Below are 23,771 nucleotides of genomic sequence, written 5' to 3'. Positions count from 1 at the left end.
TATTGAGTCAGCCCTTTCAGTCTCTCGTTTCGTGCCAATTTTGCCGTCTTCCCTCTCTCTCTATCTTCCCACCCCACCTCCAGTCAAGAGTTGCCAACACACTCTCCAGTGTCCACCTGATTTAATTAGCTCACTCTTCATCAGCATCTCTCTCCCCCCCACTGACCAGTCCTTATCATGTCTGATGAGTTGTCTTCGGGGATGGTTCCTGTCCTGTGCCATCAAAAGTTCTGGAGAGCATTGCCTCTGGGATTCCTCTAGTCGCAGTCATACCATTAAGTATGGTCTTTTTATGAGAATTTGGGGTCTGTATCCCATTGGTCTCCTGCTCCCTCAGGAGTTGTCTGTTGTGCTCCCTGACAGGGCAGACATCGATTGTGGCCGGGCACCAACTAGTTCTTCTGGTCTCAGGATGATGTAGGTCTCTGGTTCATGTGGCCCTTTCTGTCTCTTGGGTTCTTAGTTGTCGTGTGACCTTGGTGTTTTTCCTTTGCCTTTGCTCCAGGTGGGCTGAGACCAATTGATGTATCTTAGATGGCCGCTTGTTGGCATTTAGGACCCCAGACGCCACATTTCAAAGTGGGATGCAGAATGTTTTCATAATAGAATTATTTTGCCCATTGACTTAGAAATCCCCTCAAACCATGTTCCCCAGACCCCAGCCCCTGCTCCGCTGACCTTTGAAGCATTCATTTTATCCCGGAAACCTCTTTGCTTTTAGTCCAGTCCAATTAGGCTGACCTTCCTTGTATTGAGTGTTGTCTTTCCCTTCACCCAAAGCAGTTCTTATCTACTGATTGATCGATAAAAAACCCTCTTCCTCCCTCCCTTCCTCCCCACTTTGTAACCACAAAAGTATGTGTTCTTCTCCGTTTTTTCTATTTCTCAAGATCTTATAATAGTGGTCTTATACAATATTTGTCCTTTTGCCTCTGACTCATTTCGCTCAGCATAATGCCTTCCAGATTCCTCCATGTTATGAAATGTTTCAGAGATTCGTCACTGTTCTTTATCGATGCGTAGTATTCCATTGTGTGAATATACCACAATTTATTTACCCATTCATCCGTTGACGGACATCTTGGTTGCTTCCAGCTTTTTGCTATTGTAAACAGAGGTGCAATAAACCTGGGTGTGCATATATCTGTTTGTGTGAAGGCTCTTGTATCTCTAGGGTATATTCCGAGGAGTGGGATTTCTGGGTTGTATGGTAGTTCTATTTCTAACTGTTTAAGATAACGCCAGATGGATTTCCAAAGTGGTTGTACCATTTTACAATCCCACCAGCAGTGTATGAGAGTTCCAATCTCTCCACAGCCTCTCCAACATTTATTATTTTGTGTTTTTTGGATTAATGCCAGTCTAGTTGGTGTGAGACGGAATCTCATCGTAGTTTTAATTTGCATTTCTCTAATGGCTAATGATCGGGAGCATTTTCTCATGTATCTGTTGGCTGCCTGAATATCTTCTTTAGTGAAATGTGTGTTCATATCCTTTGCCCACTTCTTGATTGGGTTGTTTGTCTTTTTCTGGTTGAGTTTTGACAGAGTCATGTAGATTTTAGAGATCAGGCACTGGTCTGAGATGTCATAGCTGAAAATTCTTTCCCAGTCTGTAGGTGGTCTTTTTACTCTTTTGGTGAAGTCTTTAGACGAGCATAGGTGTTTGATTTTTAGGAGCTCCCAGTTATCTGGTTTCTCTTCATCATTTTTGGTAATGTTTTGTATTCTGTTTATGCCTTGTATTAGGGCTCCTAGGGTTGTCCCTATTTTTTCTTCCATGATCTTTATCGTTTTAGTCTTTATGTTTAGGTCTTTGATCCACTTGGAGTTAGTTTTTGTGCATGGTGTGAGGTATGGGTCCTGTTTCATTCTTTTGCAAATGGATACCCAGTTATGCCAGCACCATTTGTTAAAAAGACTATCTTTTCCCCAGTTGACTGACACTGGTCCTTTGTCAAATATCAGCTGCTCATACGTGGATGGATTTATATCTGGGTTCTCAATTCTGTTCCATTGGTCTATGTGTCTGTTGTTGTACCAGTACCAGGCTGTTTTCACTACTGTGGCTGTATAATAGCTTCTGAAATCAGGTAGAGTGAGGCCTCCCACTTCCTTCTTCTTTTTCAGTAATGCTTTGCTTATCCGAGGCTTCTTTCCCTTCCATATGAAATTGGTGATTTGTTTCTCTATCGCCTTAAAAAATGACATTAGAATTTGGATCGGAAGTGCGTTATATGTATAGATGGCTTTTGGTAGAATAGACATTTTTACTATGTTAAGTCTTCCTATCCATGAGCAAGGTATGTTTTTCCACTTAAGTATGTCCTTTTGAATTTCTTGTAGTAGAGCTTTGTAGTTTTCTTTGTATAGGTCTTTTACATCCTTGGTAAGATTTATTCCTAAGTATTTTATCTTCTTGGTGGCTACTGTGAATGGTATTGATTTGGTTATTTCCTCTTCGGTGTTCTTTTTGTTGATGTAGAGGAATCCAAGTGATTTTTGTGTGTTTATTTTATAACCTGAGACTCTGCCAAACTCTTCCATTAGTTTCAGTAGTTTTCTGGAGGATTCCTTAGGGTTTTCTGTGTATAAGATCATGTCATCTGCAAATAGTGATAATTTTACTTCCTCCTTGCCAATCCGGATGCCTTTTATTTCTTTGTCTAGCCTAATTGCCCTGGCTACGACTTCTAGCACGATGTTGAATAAGAGTGGTGATAAAGGGCATCCTTGTCTGGTTCCCGTTCTCAAGGGAAATGCTTTCAGGTTCTCTCCATTTAGAGTGATATTGGCTGTTGGCTTTGCATAGATGCCCTTTATTATGTTGAGGAATTTTCCTTCAATTCCTATTTTGGTGAGAGTTTTTATCATAAATGGGTGTTGGACTTTGTCAAATGCCTTTTCTGCATCAATTGATAAGATCATGTGGTTTTTGTCTTTTGTTTTATTTATGTGTTGGATTACATTAATGGTTTTTCTGATATTAAACCAGCCTTGCATACCTGGTATAAATCCCACTTGATCGTGGTGAATTATTTTTTTGATATGTTGTTGAATTCTATTGGCTAGAATTTTGTTGAAGATTTTTGCATCTATGTTCATGAGGGATATAGGTCTGTAATTTTCTTTTTTTGTAATGTCTTTACCTGGTTTTGGTATCAGGGAGATGGTGGCTTCATAGAATGAGTTGGGTAGTATTCCGTCATTTTCTATGCTTTGAAATACCTTCAGTAGTAGTGGGGTTAACTCTTCTCTGCAAGTTTGGTAGAACTCTGCAGTGAAGCCGTCCGGGCCAGGGCTTTTTTTTGTTGGGAGTTTTTTGATTACCGTTTCAATCTCTTTTTTTGTTATGGGTCTATTTAGTTGTTCTACTTCTGAATGTGTTAGTTTAGGTAGGTAGTGTTTTTCCAGGAATTCATCCATTTCTTCTAGGTTTGCAAATTTGTTAGAGTACAATTTTTCGTAATAATCTCATATGGTTCTTTTAATTTCAGTTGGTTCTGTTGTGATGTGGTCCTTTTCGTTTCTTATTCGGGTTATTTGTTTCCTTTCGTGTATTTCTTTAGTCAGTCTAGCCAATGGTTTATCAATTTTGTTAATTTTTTCAAAGAACCAGCTTTTGGCTTTGTTAATTCTTTCAATTGTTTTTCTGTTCTCTAATTCATTTAGTTCAGCTCTAATTTTTATTATTTGTTTTCTTCTGGTGCCTGATGGATTCTTTTGTTGCTCACTTTCTATTTGTTCAAGTTGTAGGGACAGTTCTCTGATTTTGGCTCTTTCTTCTTTTTGTATGTGTGCATTTATCGATATAAATTGGCCTCTGAGCACTGCTTTTGCTGTGTCCCAGAGGTTTTGATAGGAAGTATTTTCATTCTCGTTGCATTCTATGAATTTCCTTATTCCCTCCTTGATGTCTTCTATAACCCAGTCTTTTTTCAGGAGGGTATTGTTCAGTTTCCAAGTATTTGATTTCTTTTCCCTAGTTTTTCTGTTATTGATCCCTAGTTTTATTGCCTTGTGGTCTGAGAAGATGCTTCGTAATATTTCGATGTTTTGGACTCTGCAAAGGTTTGTTTTATGAGCTAATATGTGGTCTATTCTAGAGAATGTTCCATGTGCGCTAGAAAAAAAAGTATACTTTGCAGCAGTTGGGTGGAGTGTTCAGTATAAGTCAATGAGGCCAAGTTGGTTGATTGTTGTAAGTAGGTCTTCCGTGTCTCTATTGAGCTTCTTACTGGATGTCCTGTCCTTCTCCGAAAGTGGTGTGTTGAAGTCTCCTACTATAATTGTGGAGGTGTCTATCTCACTTTTCAGTTCTGTTAAAATTTGATTTATGTATCTTGCAGCCCTGTCATTGGGTGCATAAATATTTAATATGGTTATGTCTTCCTGATCAATTGTCCCTTTTATCATTATGTAGTGTCCTTCTTTATCCTTTGTGGTAGATTTAAGTCTAACGTCTATTCTGTCAGAAATTAATATTGCTACTCCTCTTCTTTTTTGCTTATTGTTTGCTTGATATATTTTTTTCCATCCTTTGAGTTTTAGTTTGTTTGTGTCTCTAAGTCTAAGGTGTGTCTCTTGTAGGCAGCATATAGACGGATCGTGTTTCTTTTTCCAGTCCGAGACTCTCTGTCTCTTAATTGGTGCATTTAGTCCATTTACATTAAGCGTAATTATGGATAAATAAGTGTTTAGTGTTGTCATTTTGATGCCTTTTTATGTGTGTTGTTGACAATTTCATTTTTCCACATACTTTTTTGTGCTGAGACGTTTTATTAAATTGTGAGATCCTCATTTTCGTAGTGTTTGACTTCACGTTTGTTGAGTCATTACGTTTTTCTTGGCTTTTATCTTGAGTTATGGAGTTGTTATACCTCTTTGTGGTTACCTTATTATTTACCCCTATTTTTCTAAGTAAAAACCTAACTTTTATTGTTGTATATCGCCTTGTATCACTCTCCATATGGCAGTTCTATGCCTCCTGTATTTAGTCCCTCTTTTTGATTATTGTGATCTTTTACATGTTGACTTCCGTGATTCCCTGCTATGAGCATTTTTTTTTAATTAATCTTAATTTGTTTTTGTGATTTCCCTATTTGAGTTGATATCAGGATGTTCTGTTTTGTGACCTTGTGTTGTGCTGATATCTGATATTATTGGTTTTCTGCCCAAACAATATCCTTTAGTATTTCTTGTAGCTTTGGTTTGGTTTTTGCAAATTCTCTAAACTTGTGTTTATCTGTAAATATCTTAATTTCGCCTTCATATTTCAGAGAGAGTTTTGCTGGATATATGATCTTTGGCTGGCAGTTTTTCTCCTTCAGTGGTCTGTATATGTCGTCCCATTCCCTTCTTGCCTGCATGGTTTCTGCTGAGTAGTCTGAACTTATTCTTATTGATTCTCCCTTGAAGGAAACCTTTCTTTTCTCCCTGGCTGGTTTTAAAATTTTCTGTTTATCTTTGGTTTTGGCGAGTTTGATGATAATATGTCTTGGGGTTTTTCTTTTTGGATCAATCTTAAATGGGGTTCGATGAGCATCTTGGATAGATATCCTTTCGTCTTTCATGATGTCAGGGAAGTTTTGTGTCAGGAGTTCTTCAACTATTTTCTCTGTGTTTTCTGTCTTCCCTCCCTGTTCTGGGACTCCAATCACACGCAAGTTATCCTTCTTGATAGAGTCCCACATGATTCTTAGGGTTTCTTCATTTTTTTTAATTCTTTTATCTTGATTTTTTTTCAGCTATGTTGGTGTTAGTTCCCTGGTCCTCCAGATGTCCCAGTCTGCATTCTAATTGCTCGAGTCTTTTCCTCTGACTTCCTATTGCGTTGTCTAATTCTGTAATTTTATTGTTAATCTTTTGGATTTCTACATGCTGTCTCTCTATGGATTCTTGCAACTTATTAATTTTTCCACTATGTTCTTGAATAATCTTTTTGAGTTCTTCAACAGTTTTATCAGTGTGTTCCTTGGATTTTTCTCTGTACCACTTTTTATCTCTCAAGAAATAAAAAGGAAAGGGAAGTAAGCAGGGAGTTGGGGACCTCATACCACCAAGAAACCAGTGCTGGGAGCAGAGTGCATCCTTTGGGCCTGAGGTTCCTGCGGTGAGATGCTCCCAGACCAAGGGAAGACTGATGCATCACAAGGACCTTCCTCCAGAGCCGACAGAGAGAGAAAGCCTTCCCCGGGGCTGGCGCCCTGAATTTGGACTTGTAGCCTACTCAACTGTGAGAGAATAAACTCTCCCTTGTTAAAGCCATCCACTTGTGGTATTTCTGTTACAGCAGCCCTAGATGACTAAGACACTTTTATTGTTATATTATGGACATTTATTTACATTCTGTAGTCAGCTCCCTTAACAAAGTACCATAAACTGAGTGGCTTAAAATAACAGCAATTTATTCTTTCATAGTTCAGGAGGCCAGAAGTTTGAAATCAAGCTGTCAGCAGAGCCAAGCTAACTTTGAAGGCTCTAAGGAAGAGTTCCTTGCCTCTTCATAGCTTTGGGTGGCTCCTGGTAATCCTTGGCATTCCTTGGCTTATAGCTGCCTCACTCCAGCTGTCTCCTGCCTTCTCTGTATCTCTGTCTGTGTCCTTTTTTTATAAGGACATCAGTCACTGAATTTAGGGCCCATCCTGATCCATTGGGATGTCATCCCAGTCATTAATAGATTATGTCTGGAAAGAGCCTATGTCTAAATAAGGTCACATTCTGAGGTTCCAGGTTGACATGAATTTTAGAGGGACATAATTTAACCCACTATATATTCCATGTGAAAATTTATTCCTAATGAGAAAGAATTTAAATGGCTTTTAGTTTTCAGTGATAAAATGACTTCTTTCTTAGATAAATTAGTACATTAGGCCATTGCTTTCAGTGGCTTATCAGGGAAGTTTTGATTCTGTGTGGGTTTTGGCTTGATTGGCTGTTTGGTTTGCTTGCTTGCTGTGCTTTATTTTTCAGATTTATTAACCCTGAGTTAATTTTATGATTTATAATTTCTGTGAAGATGTCCATATTTAAATTTCCTAATCTTTCCCATTTTCAAATCTATAATATACCCCAGATTTACCTTCCTAGATTCTTTCTTTCAGAATTGAAATAAACATTGTGAAATTATTCCTTTGATTGCATTTTTATCAGATCTAGGTTTTCTTTTTCTTTTTTTTTAATAACTTTCATCCTCAATCTTTGTTGATTAACAAGGATTAAATATATCAGTATTACATTCTAGATAAGTTCTTTAGGATTATTTTCTGCCTTACTATATATCAGATACTGCTGAGCACTATCATGGATTTATGAAATTATTTAACCTTCACAGTGATCTGTGAGGTATTATTATTATTCCTATTTTACATGTGAAGTAATTAAAACTTAGAGAAGCTAAGTGATTTGGCCAACTGGAACAGTAGGTAACCTGTTTTTCTTTAAAAAAAAAAAAAAAGGCTTCCAAGGCATCATTACTTTTTAGACAAGGCATTTACAAAGTAGGGCATAAACTCATTTGTCTGAGTTACTTGGAATTGCTTAGGTAATAGTGCCAGTTTCTCACATTCCCCTCTTTGAACACAAGGCATATGGCAACTATTTGATGCAGTTAAACAATGGTACTCATGAAGTATTCTGAAACTAAGATCTAGAACCTTTTGGGGTGAATTCGATCTCATCTGACTAGTTTCAAAACAAACTTCAATTGGCTGCTACCATCATTCAATTAACTTTTTATGTTTAATTTTTCATACTTTTGGCTTTTGAAGGAAATGGAGGGTTTGGTAGCACTTTAATATTTATTTCCATTCAACATTCATTCACTTACATACTTCAAAGGGAGAAAATGAATATAAGTGCTTTGCACAGAGCCATGTGCTTCAAGCACTTGGAAAGTGAAGAGTTATCTGATATTTTTCCCTAAATACATTGGCTGTTTTGTCTCTTCTTGAAGTTATCCATTATTCAATAAATTGTTGGGTTATGTCAGCACAAAACTTAATGAATGTTTAAATTGTCTCTGAGCTTTGTGTGGTATGCTCTTTTTCCCACACGTGATTACTTGAAATTCCTGAGTGTTGATTTAAAGTGCTCTTGATATTTAGGAATCATCCGTCTACCTATTCAATTATTCATCAAACATTTTTATATCCCTACTATGTGCCAGACTTTGTACAAATGCCAGAATACAAAGATATATAAGATTATGCTCTTGCTTACAATAGGCTCATGTTCTAATGTTCAAGGTGCCTGGTACATAGAAGATGTTCAGTAAATATTTGTTGAGTAAATTAATTCAGTAAAAGAATTAGGTCTTTTGAGTGAGAGGGACAGACACATAAGTCAATAATAAAAAATAACAGATATATGTTTAAACTTGAGGATATTATGGAAGCCTGGAGGAGGGTTGCCTGACCTAGTTTGAGGGGATCAGGCAAGGCTTGTGGGGGGCATAATATCTAGTAGGAGTCTTAAAGAATTAGTAGGTGGAGGGAAAACTCCCCCAAAGGAGTGGGTGGGAGGGAAAAGGGACAATGTAAGCAAAAGCAGGAAAGTGGTACAAACTGCAGCCAATGGGTGACAGGAATTGAAACTAGAGAGACAGATAGGTGTCACTTTATGAGTGGCCTCATGTAGCAACCAAGGGACACATTAGGCAGTTGAGGCATTGAAAGTTATTTTTAAGGAAGTGCTATGGTTAGATTTGTATTTTAGATAGAACATGCTTGCAGCAATATGGAGAATGGGTTGGAAAATGTAGACTGGAGGCAGACTTCTTAGCTAAGAGGCTACTACAGCAGTAAAATGAGAAATGATGTAGGCCTGTTTCATGGCAGGGTCAAAGGGATAGAGAGAAGGAGACAGGTTTGAGAAATATTTAGGAGGTAAAATTAGCAACTTGATTGGACCTGGTGATTAGGAAGAAAGGTGACTCAAAGATAACTCCTAAGTTTCCAGGTAGGGTGACTACCACCAAGTCAAACAGAAAATAAGAGAAGTCTTATTTTCCTAGCACTGCCGTAACAAAATATCACATAGTGTGTGGTTTTAGAGAACAGAAATGTAATGTCTCATGGTTTTGGAGGCCAGGAGTCCCAATCAGGGCATTAGCTCTAGGGGAGGGTCTTTACTTGTTGGTAGCCCTGGGTGTTCCTTTGCACTTCTTGACTTGTAGACAGTTGTTCACATGATCCCTTCCCCGTGTGTGTGTCACTGTGTTCTGTACTTTTTAGAAGACATTCTTCAGAAGGGATTAAGTTTAGGACTCGCCCTACTGTGGTATGCCCTCATTAACATAACAAAAGAAAACCACTATTTCCAAACAAGGTTGCATTCATAGGTACAGAGGTTAGGACTTCAACATAAATTTTTTGGAGGGAACATAATTCAGTCCATAACAGGGATCATGTTAAGGGTGATGATGGGAACCTATCTTGGACTTTTGATTTAAAGTACCTGTGAGACATCCTGCTCGATATTTTCGCTAGGGCAACTGGACACAATTTTGAAGCTCAGGAGAGAGGTATGAGCTAAAAATAAATATCTGGGAGTCATCAGCCTGTGGGTGGAAACTGAGGTCATTTAGAGTGCATAGAGTAAAATAAAGGACCCCTGGTGGTGCAGTGGTTAAAGTGTTCGGCTGCTAACCAAAAGGTCAGCGGTTCAAACCCACCAGCCATTCTGTGGTAGAAGTGGAAGTCTGCTTCTGTAAAGATTTACAGCCTTCGAAACCCTATGGGGCAGTTCTACTCTGTCCTATAAGGTCACTGTGAGTCAGAACCGACTCAATGACAATGGGTTTTAGAGTAAAATAAAAGGTCCAAGGATAAAACCTTAAGGGACACCAGTAATCAAGAGGTAAGAGGAACCTGTGAAGTTAGACAGAGAAGGAATGTTAGGAGGGGAATGAGGTGATGTCATGCCCATAAAGCAAGGGGAATGCAACATTTCAGAAAGGAGAGTTTCATGTGGCAGAAGATCAGGGCTGCCAGTAGCTATCAGCAGGCAATTAGTGAGAACTCTTTTTAGTAACTTGAGAGAGACAAATGCCAGGTTGCAGTAGAGTGAAGAGGAATGAATGGGTTCAGAAATGAAGAGTGGATGTGTGATGAGAAGTGGAAAAGAAAAATTGGGCAATAGCAGGGGCAATGCTAAGTCAAGGAAAAGATTTTAGCTTACTTAACTGCTGAGAGGAAGACTTCAGAAGAAGGGGGACATTGAAGAAATAAGAGATGACCGAAGGAGCCGGGCCCAGCAGGAGGCAATGAATTCAAGGGTACAGGATCAAGGGTTTGCCTGGAACAGGAGGAAGTGACAGTGTGTGTGTGCGGATGTAAACAAATCTTCAAAGTTGGAAAGTTAAGAGAGATTATAAGTGATGAACCCATTTTCCTTACTGAAGTAGTAGACCCTCTTGTCTAAGGGAATATAGGGGAGAGGACTGAAGGAGTGACATGGAAAGGGAATGGTTAGAAATAGATGGTTAGGAGAATGGGAAAAGGAGTTGAGCAAGTAAGTGGATTGATGAATAATTCTGAGCATCCATATGAAGTAGGAGATCAAAAACTAGTGGTGCCATTTTGGAACATATGATTTTCCTAAGCAGCACTTAGTGGAATGTTGGAGTGAAAAATGTAAATTAGAGTATCGATTATGCTGGGATTTTTCTTTGTTAGGTGTTGAAGGATAGGAGGGCAAGAGTATTGAGGGTACGTAGTGATGAAAGAATGGTTCAGATGTTCAGCTATGGGTCCGGCTCAGAATGGGAAAGAAGAGATTCTAGGAGAGAAGCTGATAAAGAAAAGTGGCACATTTGATCTTCTGAAATGTGAAGAGAGTTGTGGCAGAGCTAAAGGCAGTATAACAGTGGTAGAGGAGTTCTAGTGGTTGCAGTAGTTAAGTGCTTGGCTGCTAACCGAAAGGCTCATGGTTCAAACCCACCAGCCACTCCACAGGAGAAAGAAGTAGCAGTCTGCTTTCATAAAGATTACAGCCTTAGAAAACCTATGGGGCAGTTCTACTCTATGCTATAAGGTAGTTATGAGTCAAAATCAACTTGATGGCACACAACAACAAAGACCTCTAGCCCTGGAAGTAGACAGTCCTGGGTGTTACAGATTGTATTGTGTCCCCCCAAAATATGTGTCCACTTAGCTAGGCCACGATTCCCAGAATTGTGTGATTGTCCACCATTTTGTCATCTGATGTGATTATCCTATGTGTGTAAACCCTAACCTCTATGAGGTTAATGATGCAGGATTAGAGGCGGTTATATTAGTGAAGCAGGACTCAGTCTATAGGATTATTTTATATCTTGAGTCAATCTCTTTTGAGATATAAAAGAGAGAATTGAGCAGAGAGGAGAGGGACCTCATTACCACCAAGCAAGGAGAGCCAGGAATGCATGCATCCTTTGGACCTGGGATCCTTCATGATGACAAGGACCTTCCCCTAGAGCCAACAGAGAGAGAAAGCCTTCCCCCGGAGCTGGCACCCTGAATTCAGACTTCTATCCTCCTAGATAGAGAATAAATTTCTCTTTGTTAAAGTCAGCCACTTGTAGTATTCCTGTTGTGCCAGCACTAGAATTTAGATCATAGCTCAGCCACTTGGTAGCTATGTGGTCCATGCTTTTATTTCTTTAAGGTAGGGCTGATAATAATACCTACCTTTATATACCTTAGGGTACTGAAGATTTAATGAGAAAAAGTACAAAAAGCTTGGGATGTGGTGAGTACATATTGAATGTTAGCTATCATTATATTATTATAATGGTGGCGCAGTGGTTAAGCTCTCGGCTGCTAACCGAAAGGTTGGTAGTTCAAACCTACCCAGTGGCTCTGAGGGAGAAAGGACCTGGCAGTCTGCTCCTATAAAGATTATGTCCTGGAAAACCCTCAGGGGCAGTTCTACTCTGTCACATAGGGTTGCTCTGAGTCTAAATTGACTTGATGGTACCTAACCACAACAGCAGATTATGGATAGAGAGTTGGGTTTAGGAGTTTAAGTATAGAAGCAGTGGAATTCCAGGGTATCACCATAGGTGTGGTTAGGTGAAGGCCATTATTGAGGAGAAAGAAAAAAAAAAAAAAACCCTGATGCTTCAGGATTTCGAATGTTAGTCTGGTTGAGAATTGCTTTGGTGCAGACGGAGGCTAAAGTGTCTCCATCTGTAGATCAGCATAGGGAGAGCCTTGGTCAATTGTACATGCTAAGCTCAGAGAGCAGTGAGGAAACACTGGAGTGTAGGATTCAGAAATTTTGTGTTCAAAACATGCTTCTAATTTATTAGCCATGTCACCCTTGAAGCTGGGATAGTAAGTAGTTCCCTGCTTCTCCTACTTCATGGAATTATTTTGGAAATCAGCTAAAATAATGTACATAAACTGTTATGCTAGAGTATAAAGCACTTTATAAAGAGACAAGATTATTACTCTGAAGCAAAGAAAACATGAACATAATAATATCTACCACAGTGTGGGGAAAGAAAAAAAAAGGTCCTGCCTAAGGCCAGTTTTGATAATAAGTAAATTTGAGTTGCTGTTTTTTTTAAACTTGTTTTCCCTTTTTTTTTTTTAAGGTTTCACATTTTGCCAACGTTTGACAGACAAGGAGTTTGAAAAGCAAAAGGAAAGGACAATTCAGTATCTTCGCCAGTTGGCTCATGAGATTAATAGTAACTCCAACATCTCCTGGAAACAAAAAAGAAAATTAATTAAGGATTTTCAAAAACACCATCCAGAAGCTTTGCACTAACACTTCTGGAGCAAGAAACTAGAAACAATATGTAAATATAAACAACTCTTATGGTGGTTTTTCCAAACTGCCATGATTACGGTTCAGAGAAGGGACCACCTCCAAGCATTTTCAGTGTAATGATGTTTTAAAATATATTAAGGAAGTTTTTAACTTTAAAAGGGAATACAAGTTAGTCTTCCTGTATGGCACTGATTTACTTATTATGCTGCTAGCATCATGTACTAAATGTGCTGCTGTTATTAGGGATCTGGTACAGTTAATTTCCTGAGATTTACTCCCCCTCCCCCCCCCCCCCCAGAAAAGGAGCATTTCGTGTATGAACTCTCTGAAGAAAACATGTACTTTCCTTAGTATATTATGTTCAGGCTACCCTGGTTAAAAAAAAAAAAAAAAAAAAACCCTGGTAGGCTGCTATAATTTAAGTGAAATCAAAATGGGATAAGAGGTATAAAGTAGAAAACACACAGATTTAAAATTCATAAATATCTAAAATCATGGTTTTGCTTTCTCTAATTCTTCCTTAATCCATAGAGTATTTATATTTTTCTTCTTTCCCCCTGGTTCTTGCTCTCGTTCTCTTGCTGTTTCATTCTTTCTTGCTCTTGCCTTCTCTCTCTGTTCGTAAGTTGACTAGTCCACTATGTTGCATCACTTTCTTTATGGGGCAAAGGTTACACAGCCAGTCTCTGTTGAAAGTTTACACAGAAAAACATTTTTCTTGTCTTAATTTATGACTGATCAGAGGGCAAGAAAGGCATAAATTATAAATACTTGGAAGAAATTAAAATATAGTGAACTAATGTCACAGTTGTCACCTTTTCATACATAAGCCTGATCTGTTGTTTTGAATTTGAATGCTTAAATCCAAGGTTCTCAACTAAGAATCTATAAAAAGGCTTCAAAGGGTCGGAGTAGTGTACTTTCTGAAATTGCAATTTTTTGTGTATTTGTGCTTATGGTTTTTTTCTAAGAAGAGGATCCGTAGCTTTCACCAGATTCTCAAAGGGGACTGTGACCCAAGCACATTTTGGAACACTGGCTTAGCGAACCAAAGAGGATCAACATAGTGTTGATTCTCTGCCTTTAGAGAACATACTAAAGGTCTTTATTAATGTATACTGATATATTTCCTAATTTTTGCTTTTATTTTATGGATCAACTATTCTAAATGTTCAGATGTTATGTTAAAGTAAAGGCATTAAGCTAGACAATTCTATGACATTAGAAGATGTAAATGCCCCTAATCTGCACATGGCTATTTTAGAGTTGGAGAGGAAATTAATGTACCTCCAGTAGAAGACCTCAAAGGGTGACTATAGATAGACCATGCAGCCAAACACTCTTCATTGGAAGTGGGTGGGAGGAGTCTCTTTATTAGGAAAATCACTTTTTTAATGTTCAGTATGAATCAGGTGGTCATTTTATATGTGAGTGTGTATATGTGTATGTGTGTGTGTGTGTGTGTGTGTGTGTGTGTATTCCCCCCTCCCCCCACCAAGTAAATGTGTTTACAAAGAAAAACTGACTGCTACTGAATGATTTTTGAAGGTTCAGGTTGCTTGCTATGGGGTCACTATGAGTCCGAATCCACTAGACAGCAGTGGGTTTAATCTAGCACTGCCACTCTACCTAGTGACAGCTCTATAAATTACAGGTAGCAAGCAGGCTTAAAAAGAATTTTTCCCAAGGGAATCCTTTTCATTTCAATTTTAGGCAAAACATTTTGGGAGGGCTTATTATGTGCAAGGGGAATCTCTGAGTGGCACAAACGCTTAAGTGCTCAACTACTAGCTTTGGCAGTTCAAACCCACCCAGAGGCACCTCAGAAGACAGGCCTGGCAATCTGCTTTTAAAAGGTCACAGCCTTGAAAACCCTATGGAGTGTAACAGATGCCACTGACTGAACAACACCCAAACCCGTTGCCATCGAGTCAATTCCGACATAGTGACCTATAGGTATAGAAATTTTTAAATGGGAGCCTACTTCGCTGTGTAAACTTTCACCAAAAGTGCAATATTATTTAAAAAAAAAAGACAAAAACAAAAACCTTATGGTGTGTAGTTCTAATCTGCACACATGGGGTTGCCATGAGTCAGAATCAACTTGACAGCAACTAGCAACAACATTATGTGCAAAGTATTTTTTTCCATGTATAAATAACTAGTATCCAGCTGCAACCACTGAAAAGCTTACCTCCTGATAAATTTCTGTGAAAATTAATGGTCTAATTCATAGTGGTTGAGACTCTGCTTTAACTTCTTAGATTAACATGTCCACATTCTCAGGTACTATCCAGGTATCTAACCCAAATAAATGATGCCGAGTCACAGCTTTTCTTCCCTCTTGTCAGTTATATACATAAAGAATGTTCAAGACTGAAAGTATTATTGAGACCTTTTTCTGGAAATCTTTCTTCCCTTTACTCTGTATTCTTTTTATGCTAATTGCTTGTGTGCTAGAAAGATTTTTTAACACGAAAACTAGAAAGTTGGGGTTGCATCCCCAGCTGTCACTTAACAACCCTGTGGCCACGATCCTATTAGGAAACTTTCATGAACTGACTAATTCATGGGTATAATATTAATTCAACATGCCAAGCAAGATGCTGGAGATATAAAGTTGGATAAGATATATATAGTCTCCACCCTTAGAAAATTAAATCTAGTTGAGGGGAACATAGACATTAAATTAACAATGCAGTGTACAGAGGTATGAATACAGAATTTTGTACAACTAATTTCTTTAAAAAAAAAATTTTTTTTTTTTTAATTTCTTAAGATATCTGAAAGTATTTAAACTTGATCTGGAAGTTTGAATGGGAGTTAGGCAGAGAGGAATTTGTCTCTAGAAGAGGGACTAGAATATACAAAGGGACTGGGTTGATAACAGGCATTTTATACATATATCCATCTCCCTGGGATGGATGGATGGAGATATATATGGTTATATAACTTATGACTAGCAGTATCCCTGATTAGTGGGGGGAGGGGGATATACAATTAATGGAATTCTGCTGTTGTAGTAGAAAGAGAGAAGGGGTCTGTAGTGATCCTGAGTTTCTAATTTTGTAGACTCCATTAACTGAGATACGAATAGCAGGTTGGGTTAGAAGGATGAGGGTAGAGAGGGAGAGCAATAATGAATTCTGACATTCTTCACAGGTACTGTGAGCATCTAAATAGGTGTGGTAAGGCATAAACTTAGGAATTAGACACACCTGTGTTTGCATCCCAACTCCACTATCTAATGTGACTTTGAACAGTTACTCATCCTTTTGGGCCTCAGTTTTCTCACTTGTAAAATGAGGTTAATATCCAATTGCTGCAGTTAGGATCGCTATGAGTCACAATTGACTGGACAGCAGTGGGTTTTTTGTTTTTTTGGTAGTTAGGATTAAATGATATAGAGACTCTGCCTGTCACAGGGTAGGCAATCTTAATATCCAATTGCTATAAAAAAAAAATTAGGATTAAATGATATAATAAAGAGACTCTGTCTGTCACAGGGTAGGCAATCTTAATAAATGCCATCCTCCCTCACCCTCTAAGCCAGTGTTTTTCAAAATGTGGTCCAGGGAATACCTGCACCAGAATCACCTGGAGTGCTTATTAAACAATGAAGCCTTTCTAAACCTACTGAATGAATGCATTGAGGTAGAGCCTGAAAATCTGAAAGTTAACCATCTCCTGGGGTTATTGTGAGGCACATAAATCAAGTGTTTTTTAAATTATGTCAATCAGTATGTGTACAAAGACTTCTTTTAATTATACAGCTGTTCGTTAATTCATTTCTATTAGCATTTTCCCTTAGGCCATAAATATGCCTTTTTTTTTTTTTTTTTTTTACCAAAAAGAATACAAGTACCAATAGATATTTGAGACATTTTCCTAATTCTTAAAGTTCAAACTCAAAAGTAAAACTAAGTGCTTTAAAGATGGGTCAAGGATGCTAAAAACTAAGTCAGGAATAAAAATTTAATAAAATGTTAAAATTGATACTTTTCAAAAACTATTTTGATAAGGCTTTAGTTTTATTTGTTGATGTGTATTTCTAAAATAAAGACTAAGATTGCTTGTCGTTAGAAACTTTTAAACTAGGTTATAACTGATACTTAAGAATACAAAATGTGTAATGACTAGCAATTCAACAGCTTATAAAAATTTAATAAACGTATTAGTATATATGGAAAATGTAAACGCATTGAAAAATGTTTTGAGATGTACAGATTATAAAATTCAGTATTTCACACTGAACTGTACATGTGAAAATTACTGAAATGGCAAATGTTTTGTTACCTATTATTCGCAATTTTAAAAATTCACTATTTCAACTGTCAACTTTTTAGTGCTTCTATAATTATTGAAATTTAACTTTTAAGTTTTCCTGGTTTCTTTATTCCCAACTGTGTCTTGAATATTTATTGCCTTTCTTGTTATCATTTTACTAGAGTATATCCTTAAGCAGTTCTTTCAGAAACGGTCTATGAGTGGTACTGGGGGCAAAAGTTTTTATTTTGCCCCCAAGCTTGAATGCTGGTTTGACTAAATATTGTGGCTCCTCTTGCTCAGCATCTATTCCAGCTTCTTTCTAGTATGTATTCCTACACTTCAGAGATTAGAAAGCTAAAACCACATTTTCCATCTCCCTTGTAAACAGGGTTCTGGATGTGATTTACTTTCCACCATCCATAGACATGGCTGTATGTGACTTAAATTTGGAGCTCAGTTAAATAGAGAAAGAAAGGCAGCATAAGGCAACCATTTTACTGATGTGGATTATAGTGGCAGCTTCGTGATTTAGTCAGTGGCTTCCTGTTTAAACCAGAAGCTGCATGGTAGCAGTGCCTTCCTGGCTTGACCACCAACTTCTTGTTAGCCGAAACAGTCTGGTTCCAAGCTAGCAGCTGCAGGGGTGGCTTCCCAATTCACCAAAGCACAAGAGAACTTACTGATCATGGCAGGAGCAGAAGCTCCCTTGGAGGTCTGGTCCTGCAGTACAGCTTGGGGCCTCAGTCCTAGAAGCTCAGCCTATAGTCTGTTTCTTCAGTCAGCCCCATAATTCTCTAAACCATTGAATATCCTACAATAATTTTCTTTCTTAACCAGCTATAATAATCAGTTCTCTGCAACAGAACACTAACCAATACAGTAATTAGTGCCAGTGGTGTAGTTGCAGGCAACAAACTCCAGGATTGGTTATCTAATCCTGTTGGGTTTGAATGCAGTGAGGATCCTGCTGAAGGACACTGGTAGCTGATGATTGTCACTGGCAAAACAGTAACTTCAGATTATCACTTGTCATTACCTAGAATGAAGTGCCTTCTGAAGGCAGCCCAATTGGCTGCCATGATAAGCCATTCTGGCAAAAGTGAGCAATATAAAGACTGTAATAGCCAGCTTGAAAATGGTCCTCAATAATCCCCACCGGGTATTCACACCCTTGTGCAGTCCCTGCTACCAGAGCTGATTTGTATGATCAATAAAATATGGCAGAAGTAGATGGCATGTCCTTCTAAGATTAGGTTAAAAAAGACTGCAGCTTCATTTTGTGCTTGCTCATGCTCTCTCTCGCTGTGGGGGAAACCACGTCATAAGTGGTCCTGTGGAGAGGCTCACATGGTGAGACCTGACGCTTCCTACCAACAGTTGTATCAATGAGCCTGGAAGTGGACGCTGTACCCCAAATCAAGTCTCCAGAAATCACTGTTCCAGTTGACATCTCGACTGCAACCTCATAAGAAATCCTGAGTCAGAATCACCCAACAAAGTCACTCCTGGATTCCTAACCCACAAGAACTACTGAGATAGTGCTTGTTGTTTTAAGCCGCTAAATTTTGGGATAGTTTTGTTACACTGTGTTATAGATTGAACTGTGTCCCCCAAAAATGTGTCAACTTGGCTAGGCTATGATTCCCAGTTCTGTGTGATTATCCATCATTTTGTCATCTGATGGGATTTTTCTCTGTGTTGTAAATCCTACCTCTATAATGTTATTGAGGCAGGATTAGAGGCAGTTATGTTAATGATGCAGGAATCAATTTACGAGATAAGTTATCTTGAGTCAATCTCTTGAGATATAAAAGAGAGAAGCAAGCAGAAGGACAGAGGGGACCTCATACCACCAAGAAACAAGAGCCAGGAGAAGAGCACATCCTTTCCTGCACTGAGAAGCTCCTTAACCGGCGAAAATTGATGACAAGGACCTTCCCCCAGAGCCAACAGAGAGAGAAAGCCTTCCCCTGGAGCCGCCGGCACCCTGAATTTGGACTTTCTAGACTGTGAGAGAATAAATTTCTCTTTGTTAAAGCCATCCAATTCTGGTATTTCTGTTATAGCAGCACTAGATGACTAAGACACACCACGATAATGCAGACTTAAAGTGGTTGCTTATTTTTAACTGTTAGTTTAAAGAAATAAAATAGCCTCAGAATTTGAAATTCTCAGTTGTAGGCATGGTCAAAGAACCAGAGACCTTCCATGACATCTGCAAAAGCATCCTAGATTTTAGGGCTAACAGGTCTGACATAGAGTAAGACACAATGATCCTGCAGGTTGGTGATCTTCAACACAAATTGGATTCATAGCCTAATAGTGTTTAACATATCCCTAAGGGTTTAAAGGGTTTGGTGGGTTAAGGGTTTAAAGCAAAGCCACGTGCTCTTCAGCAAATATTCTCCTTTTGAGAAATACTTCTGCTTACCATGGGATCTTAGTGGAAAATGAATGTCTGATACTTCTAGGTGAAGCTGGAGTATACTCCAGCACTCCACTTCTGGCTGGTGCCCAACATGTCATGCAGAATCACATACAAACCTGGCTTGGATTTTTTCTCTTTGGTCTCATGGAACCTCCATGAGGTCACAGATGTGGGCTGAGATAAAGGTAGCAATGCAGTGACACCAGATGCACTGAGCGTGAGCTCATGCAATTTACTTGTGCCCTTCAGGCCAGCTCAAGTCCAGTCTCATACTTCCACTTAGGATGGCATGCTGCTGAGCAAGCCCAGCAGGCGGTGGGGAAGGAAATTCAAAGCAGTACATCTGGTCGTTCAATTTGCATGAAGATGTGGTAGGAGATAGTGGCTAATAGCTTGGGGTGGTGGTGAGATTTGAAAACCACAAGATTAGAAACCTGGTTGCTAAACATCTCAGAATGGCCTCAGAATGATGCAGGACTCAATTTACAAGATTAGTTATCTTGAGTCAGTCTCTTTTGAGATATAAAAGAAGCAAGCAGAGAGACACAGGGGACCTCATACCACCAAGAAACAAGAGACAGGAGAAGAGTGCATCCTTTGCACAAGGGGTCCCTGCACTGTTTGAAAGCTCAGCAAAAGGCTTAAGGGCCTCTTCTATACAAAGGGCTCTTAATATTCAGACGGACAATACACTAACCCCTGGATATCGGTCAGCTTCTCTCCCTAGCCAACCCAGTGCTTGCGCAATTGTGGCACATTCCGGGAAAATTCCCTCAGCTTCTTTCCAACTGTTTCCTAGTCTTTGGTACTGTTCATTCTGTTACTCAATCCATTAAGCAGAAGTCATCTTATTTTCAATTTCTAAGAACTCTCCTAGATATAGCAGCCTGTTTTTGTTGCACAGGATGCAACTGTCTCATGAAGTCTTTTGAAGGGTATTACTTAAAGTTTCTTTTGTTTACTTTGTTCCCTTAGGGGTTTGTTCTTGCTTGTTGGGTTTGGTGCCGCTCTGAGAGTATTAAACCAGTTGCCCTCTAGACCACGCCGATTCACAGAGACTCCATGTATGTCAAAGAACTGTGCTCCATAGGGTTTTCAATGGCTGATTTTTCAGAAGTAGACTGCCAGACCTTTCTTCCGAGGCACCTCGAACTGCGAACATTTCAGTTAGCACCTGAGTGCGTTAACCATTTACCTCACCCATGGACTCCCTGGAGGTTTTAGTCTCCCTCAAATCTCTTATCTTTGGTTGTTTGTTCACTTTTTTCATACATAAATTCCTTTTTGCCTGTCAGTGAATGTAAATTTTAATTATAGTGCCTTGTTTCTGGGGGAGGGGAAGAGTTGGGGGACTGGCTTTAGCTATAGTGCAGTGCCACAATCAGATGCTCCTTTGGGGGAAAAAAAAAAAAAAACTCTGATGCCTTTAAAAGATATATAAAAAAAACTCTGATGCCTTTAGGGGATATAAAATTATTTTGGGTTTCTTTGTATTCCTCCAACCCTTAACACTTCATCCTCACTTACTGTTGAGCCTCAACACCAAGAAAGTGAGTAGGCAAAGCCTATTCAAGTCATGGATCACCCATGATCTCCTGCTCTCAGAGATTAAAATATCCCTGGAATTGTTCTTATCACTTTGGTTTTCTCCTGCCCTAATTTAGGATATGGATTTTCTTGTCTCTTGTTTCTCTAAAATACAATCTCATTTGTTTTCTTTTAGAAATTCCTCCACATTTGTTCCATCCATGGTACTTTGTTTCCTAGAATCACTTATGGATTTAATCGCCTAAAAAAATGTAACGTGAACTATTTCATGCATACGATAAAGTACAGACTCTGATATAATGAACACCCATGTGCCCACCACCTGGCTTGAGAAATATCACAAACAGCACTAAACTGCCCTGTGTATTCTTCCCTGATCTCATTTCCCTTCCCCTAGTCCCCACTAGAAACAATCTATTCTTTCCTCAGGTAAATATTTTTCTATCATTTTAAGGGATCTGGGACAGATCGAGAAGTAGGTGTGCATTATATCAGTTTGAGTCAATCACCATTTAATCCCCTCAACTTTCATTATCACCAAAAAAAAACAAAAAAACAAACTCATTGCCATTGAGTCAATTCCGACTCATAGCGACCCGACAGGACTGAGCAGAACTGTCCCACAGAGTTTCCAAGGAGCACCTGGTGGATTCAAACTACCAACCTTTTGAAAACCAACAGTAGCACTTAACCACTATGCCACCAGGGTTTCAAGTTTCAAAAATTAAAAACTGGGGACGGGGCCAAGATGGTGAAATAGACACTTCCTGTGGTCCCTCTTACAACAAAGACGCGAAAAAACAAGTGAATCGATTATGTATGACCATCTAGGAGCCCTGAACATCAAAGACAAAGTCAAGGAGTCAGACTGAGCAGCAGAGGAAGGGAGAGACAGTTCAGAAGCAGCAAAGAAGTACCAGACCTGACCTAGCCAGCACCCTGCAGACTGCATCATCTGGCACACACAGACTAAGGCAAGCAGTAAAGTTTGGGATGCGTTTTACATCATGAGAAACTGAGCAGTGGAGAGTTTGGACAAGCCTCCAGAGCCAGGGGGAAGCGTGACTCGATCTGCAAAAGTTGAGTGCAAGTGTCTAACTTACTGTACAGGATCAAAATAACCCTTTCCCTTCTGGGACTTCAAGAAGGAGAAGTGCCACTCTTCCCCTCACCTGCCCCTTCCCCACTCTGCTCTGTTGCCAATCTGGCAGTGTTCAGCAGCTGCTGTGCCTCCTAGGCCAGAAGTGGGACCCATTGCGCCCAAGCCAGTCTCCCAGCTTTGGGTGGGAAGGAACAAAGGAACGAAAAATACAGAAACAGAGACGTCAGTATGACACCATCAAAACAAAAAAGAGGGACTAAATACTGTAGTCACGGAACTTACATATGGAGAGAAAGTTAAGGCGATATTAATAAAAGATTGGTTTAAACTTAGAAAAACAGAGGTAAATTTTAAGGTAACCACAAAGGAAACCAAAAAATCTTCACATCAAAATAAAAAAGAAGAAAAACATAAAGACTCAGCAAATACAAAACCAATGACAATGAAAAGAAAATACATAAAAACAACTCAGCAAAGAAAATTAAGTGTAACAAAGAAACTGTCAACACTACACGCACACACAAAAAAATACATCAAAATGACAGCACTAAACTCATACCTATCAATAATATTACACTGAATATAAATGGACTTTCACTGGCTAATGCTTTTCAGAAGTAGACTGCTGGGTCCTTCTTCCTTGCCTCTCTCAGTCTGGAAGCTCAGCTGAAACCCGTCCTCCATGGGTGACCCTGCTGGTATCTGAATACCAGTGGCATAACTTCCAGCATCACAGCCACACGCAACCCCCACAGTACGACAAACTGACAGACATGTGGGGGAACTCCAGAACACTTGTGCTCATGAGGAACCTTTACATAGATCAAGAGGCAGTTATTTGGATAGAACAAGGGGATACTGATTGGTTTAAAGTAAGGAAAGGTGTGCGTCAGGGTTGTATTCTTTCACCATACCTATTCAATCTGTATGTTGAACAAATAATACGAGAAGCTGGACTGCATGAAGAAGAACGGGGCATCAGGATTGGAGGAAAACTCATTAACAACCTGCGTTATGCAGATGACACAACCTTGCTTGCTCAAAGTGAAGAGGACTTGAAGCACTTATTAATGAAGATCAAAGACCACACACAGCCTTCAGTACAGATTGCACCTCAATATAAAGAAAACAAAAATCCTCACAACTGGACCAATGAGGAACATCATGATAAACAGAGAAAAGATTGAAGTTGTCAAGGATTTCATTTTACTTGGATCCACAATCAACAGCCATGGAAGCAGCAGTCAAGAAATCAAAAGACGCATTGCATTGGGTAAATCTGCTGCAAAGGACCTCTTTAAAGTGTTGAAGAGCCTGACCCAAGCCATGGTATTTTCAATCACATCATATGCATGTGAAAGCTGGCTAATGAATAAGGAAGACCAAAGAAGAGTTGACGCCTTTGAATTGTGGTGTTGGTGAAGAATACTGAATATACCATGGACTCCCAAAAGAACAAACCTGTCTTAGAAGAAGTACAGCCAGAATGCTCCTTAGAAGCAAGGATGGCAAGACTGCATCTTACATACTTTGGACATTTTGTCAGGAGGGATCAGTTCCTGGAGAAGCACATCATGCTTGGTAAAGTACAGGGTCAGTGGAAAAGAGGAAGATCCTCAACGAGGTGCAGTGGCTGCAACAATGAGCTCAAGCATAACAACGATTG

The 23,771-nt window shown here is 39.1% G+C and overlaps 2 protein-coding genes across 2 annotated transcripts in view; one reads left to right on the top strand and one right to left on the bottom strand.

Annotated features, from left to right (window-relative positions):
• Nucleotides 1–12,941, top strand: part of DEPDC4 (DEP domain containing 4) — a 44,096-nt gene extending 31,155 nt beyond the window's left edge. The window contains exon 9 of the mRNA XM_049884151.1: nt 12,580–12,941. Within this exon, the coding sequence (XP_049740108.1) occupies nt 12,580–12,755 (176 nt within the window). The 3' untranslated portion in view covers nt 12,756–12,941. The remainder of the gene's footprint in view (nt 1–12,579) is intronic.
• The window catches only part of ACTR6 (actin related protein 6), a 37,158-nt gene continuing 25,990 nt past the window's right edge, over nt 12,604–23,771 (bottom strand). Inside the window, exon 12 of the transcript XR_007517354.1 lies at nt 12,604–12,691. The gene's annotated coding sequence lies outside the window, so the exon portion shown is untranslated. The remainder of the gene's footprint in view (nt 12,692–23,771) is intronic.

This window comes from Elephas maximus, chromosome 4 (genome assembly GCF_024166365.1).
Source record: "Elephas maximus indicus isolate mEleMax1 chromosome 4, mEleMax1 primary haplotype, whole genome shotgun sequence".
Taxonomy (NCBI): Eukaryota; Metazoa; Chordata; class Mammalia; order Proboscidea; family Elephantidae; genus Elephas; species Elephas maximus.
This window is presented reverse-complemented; position numbering and strand designations above follow the sequence as displayed.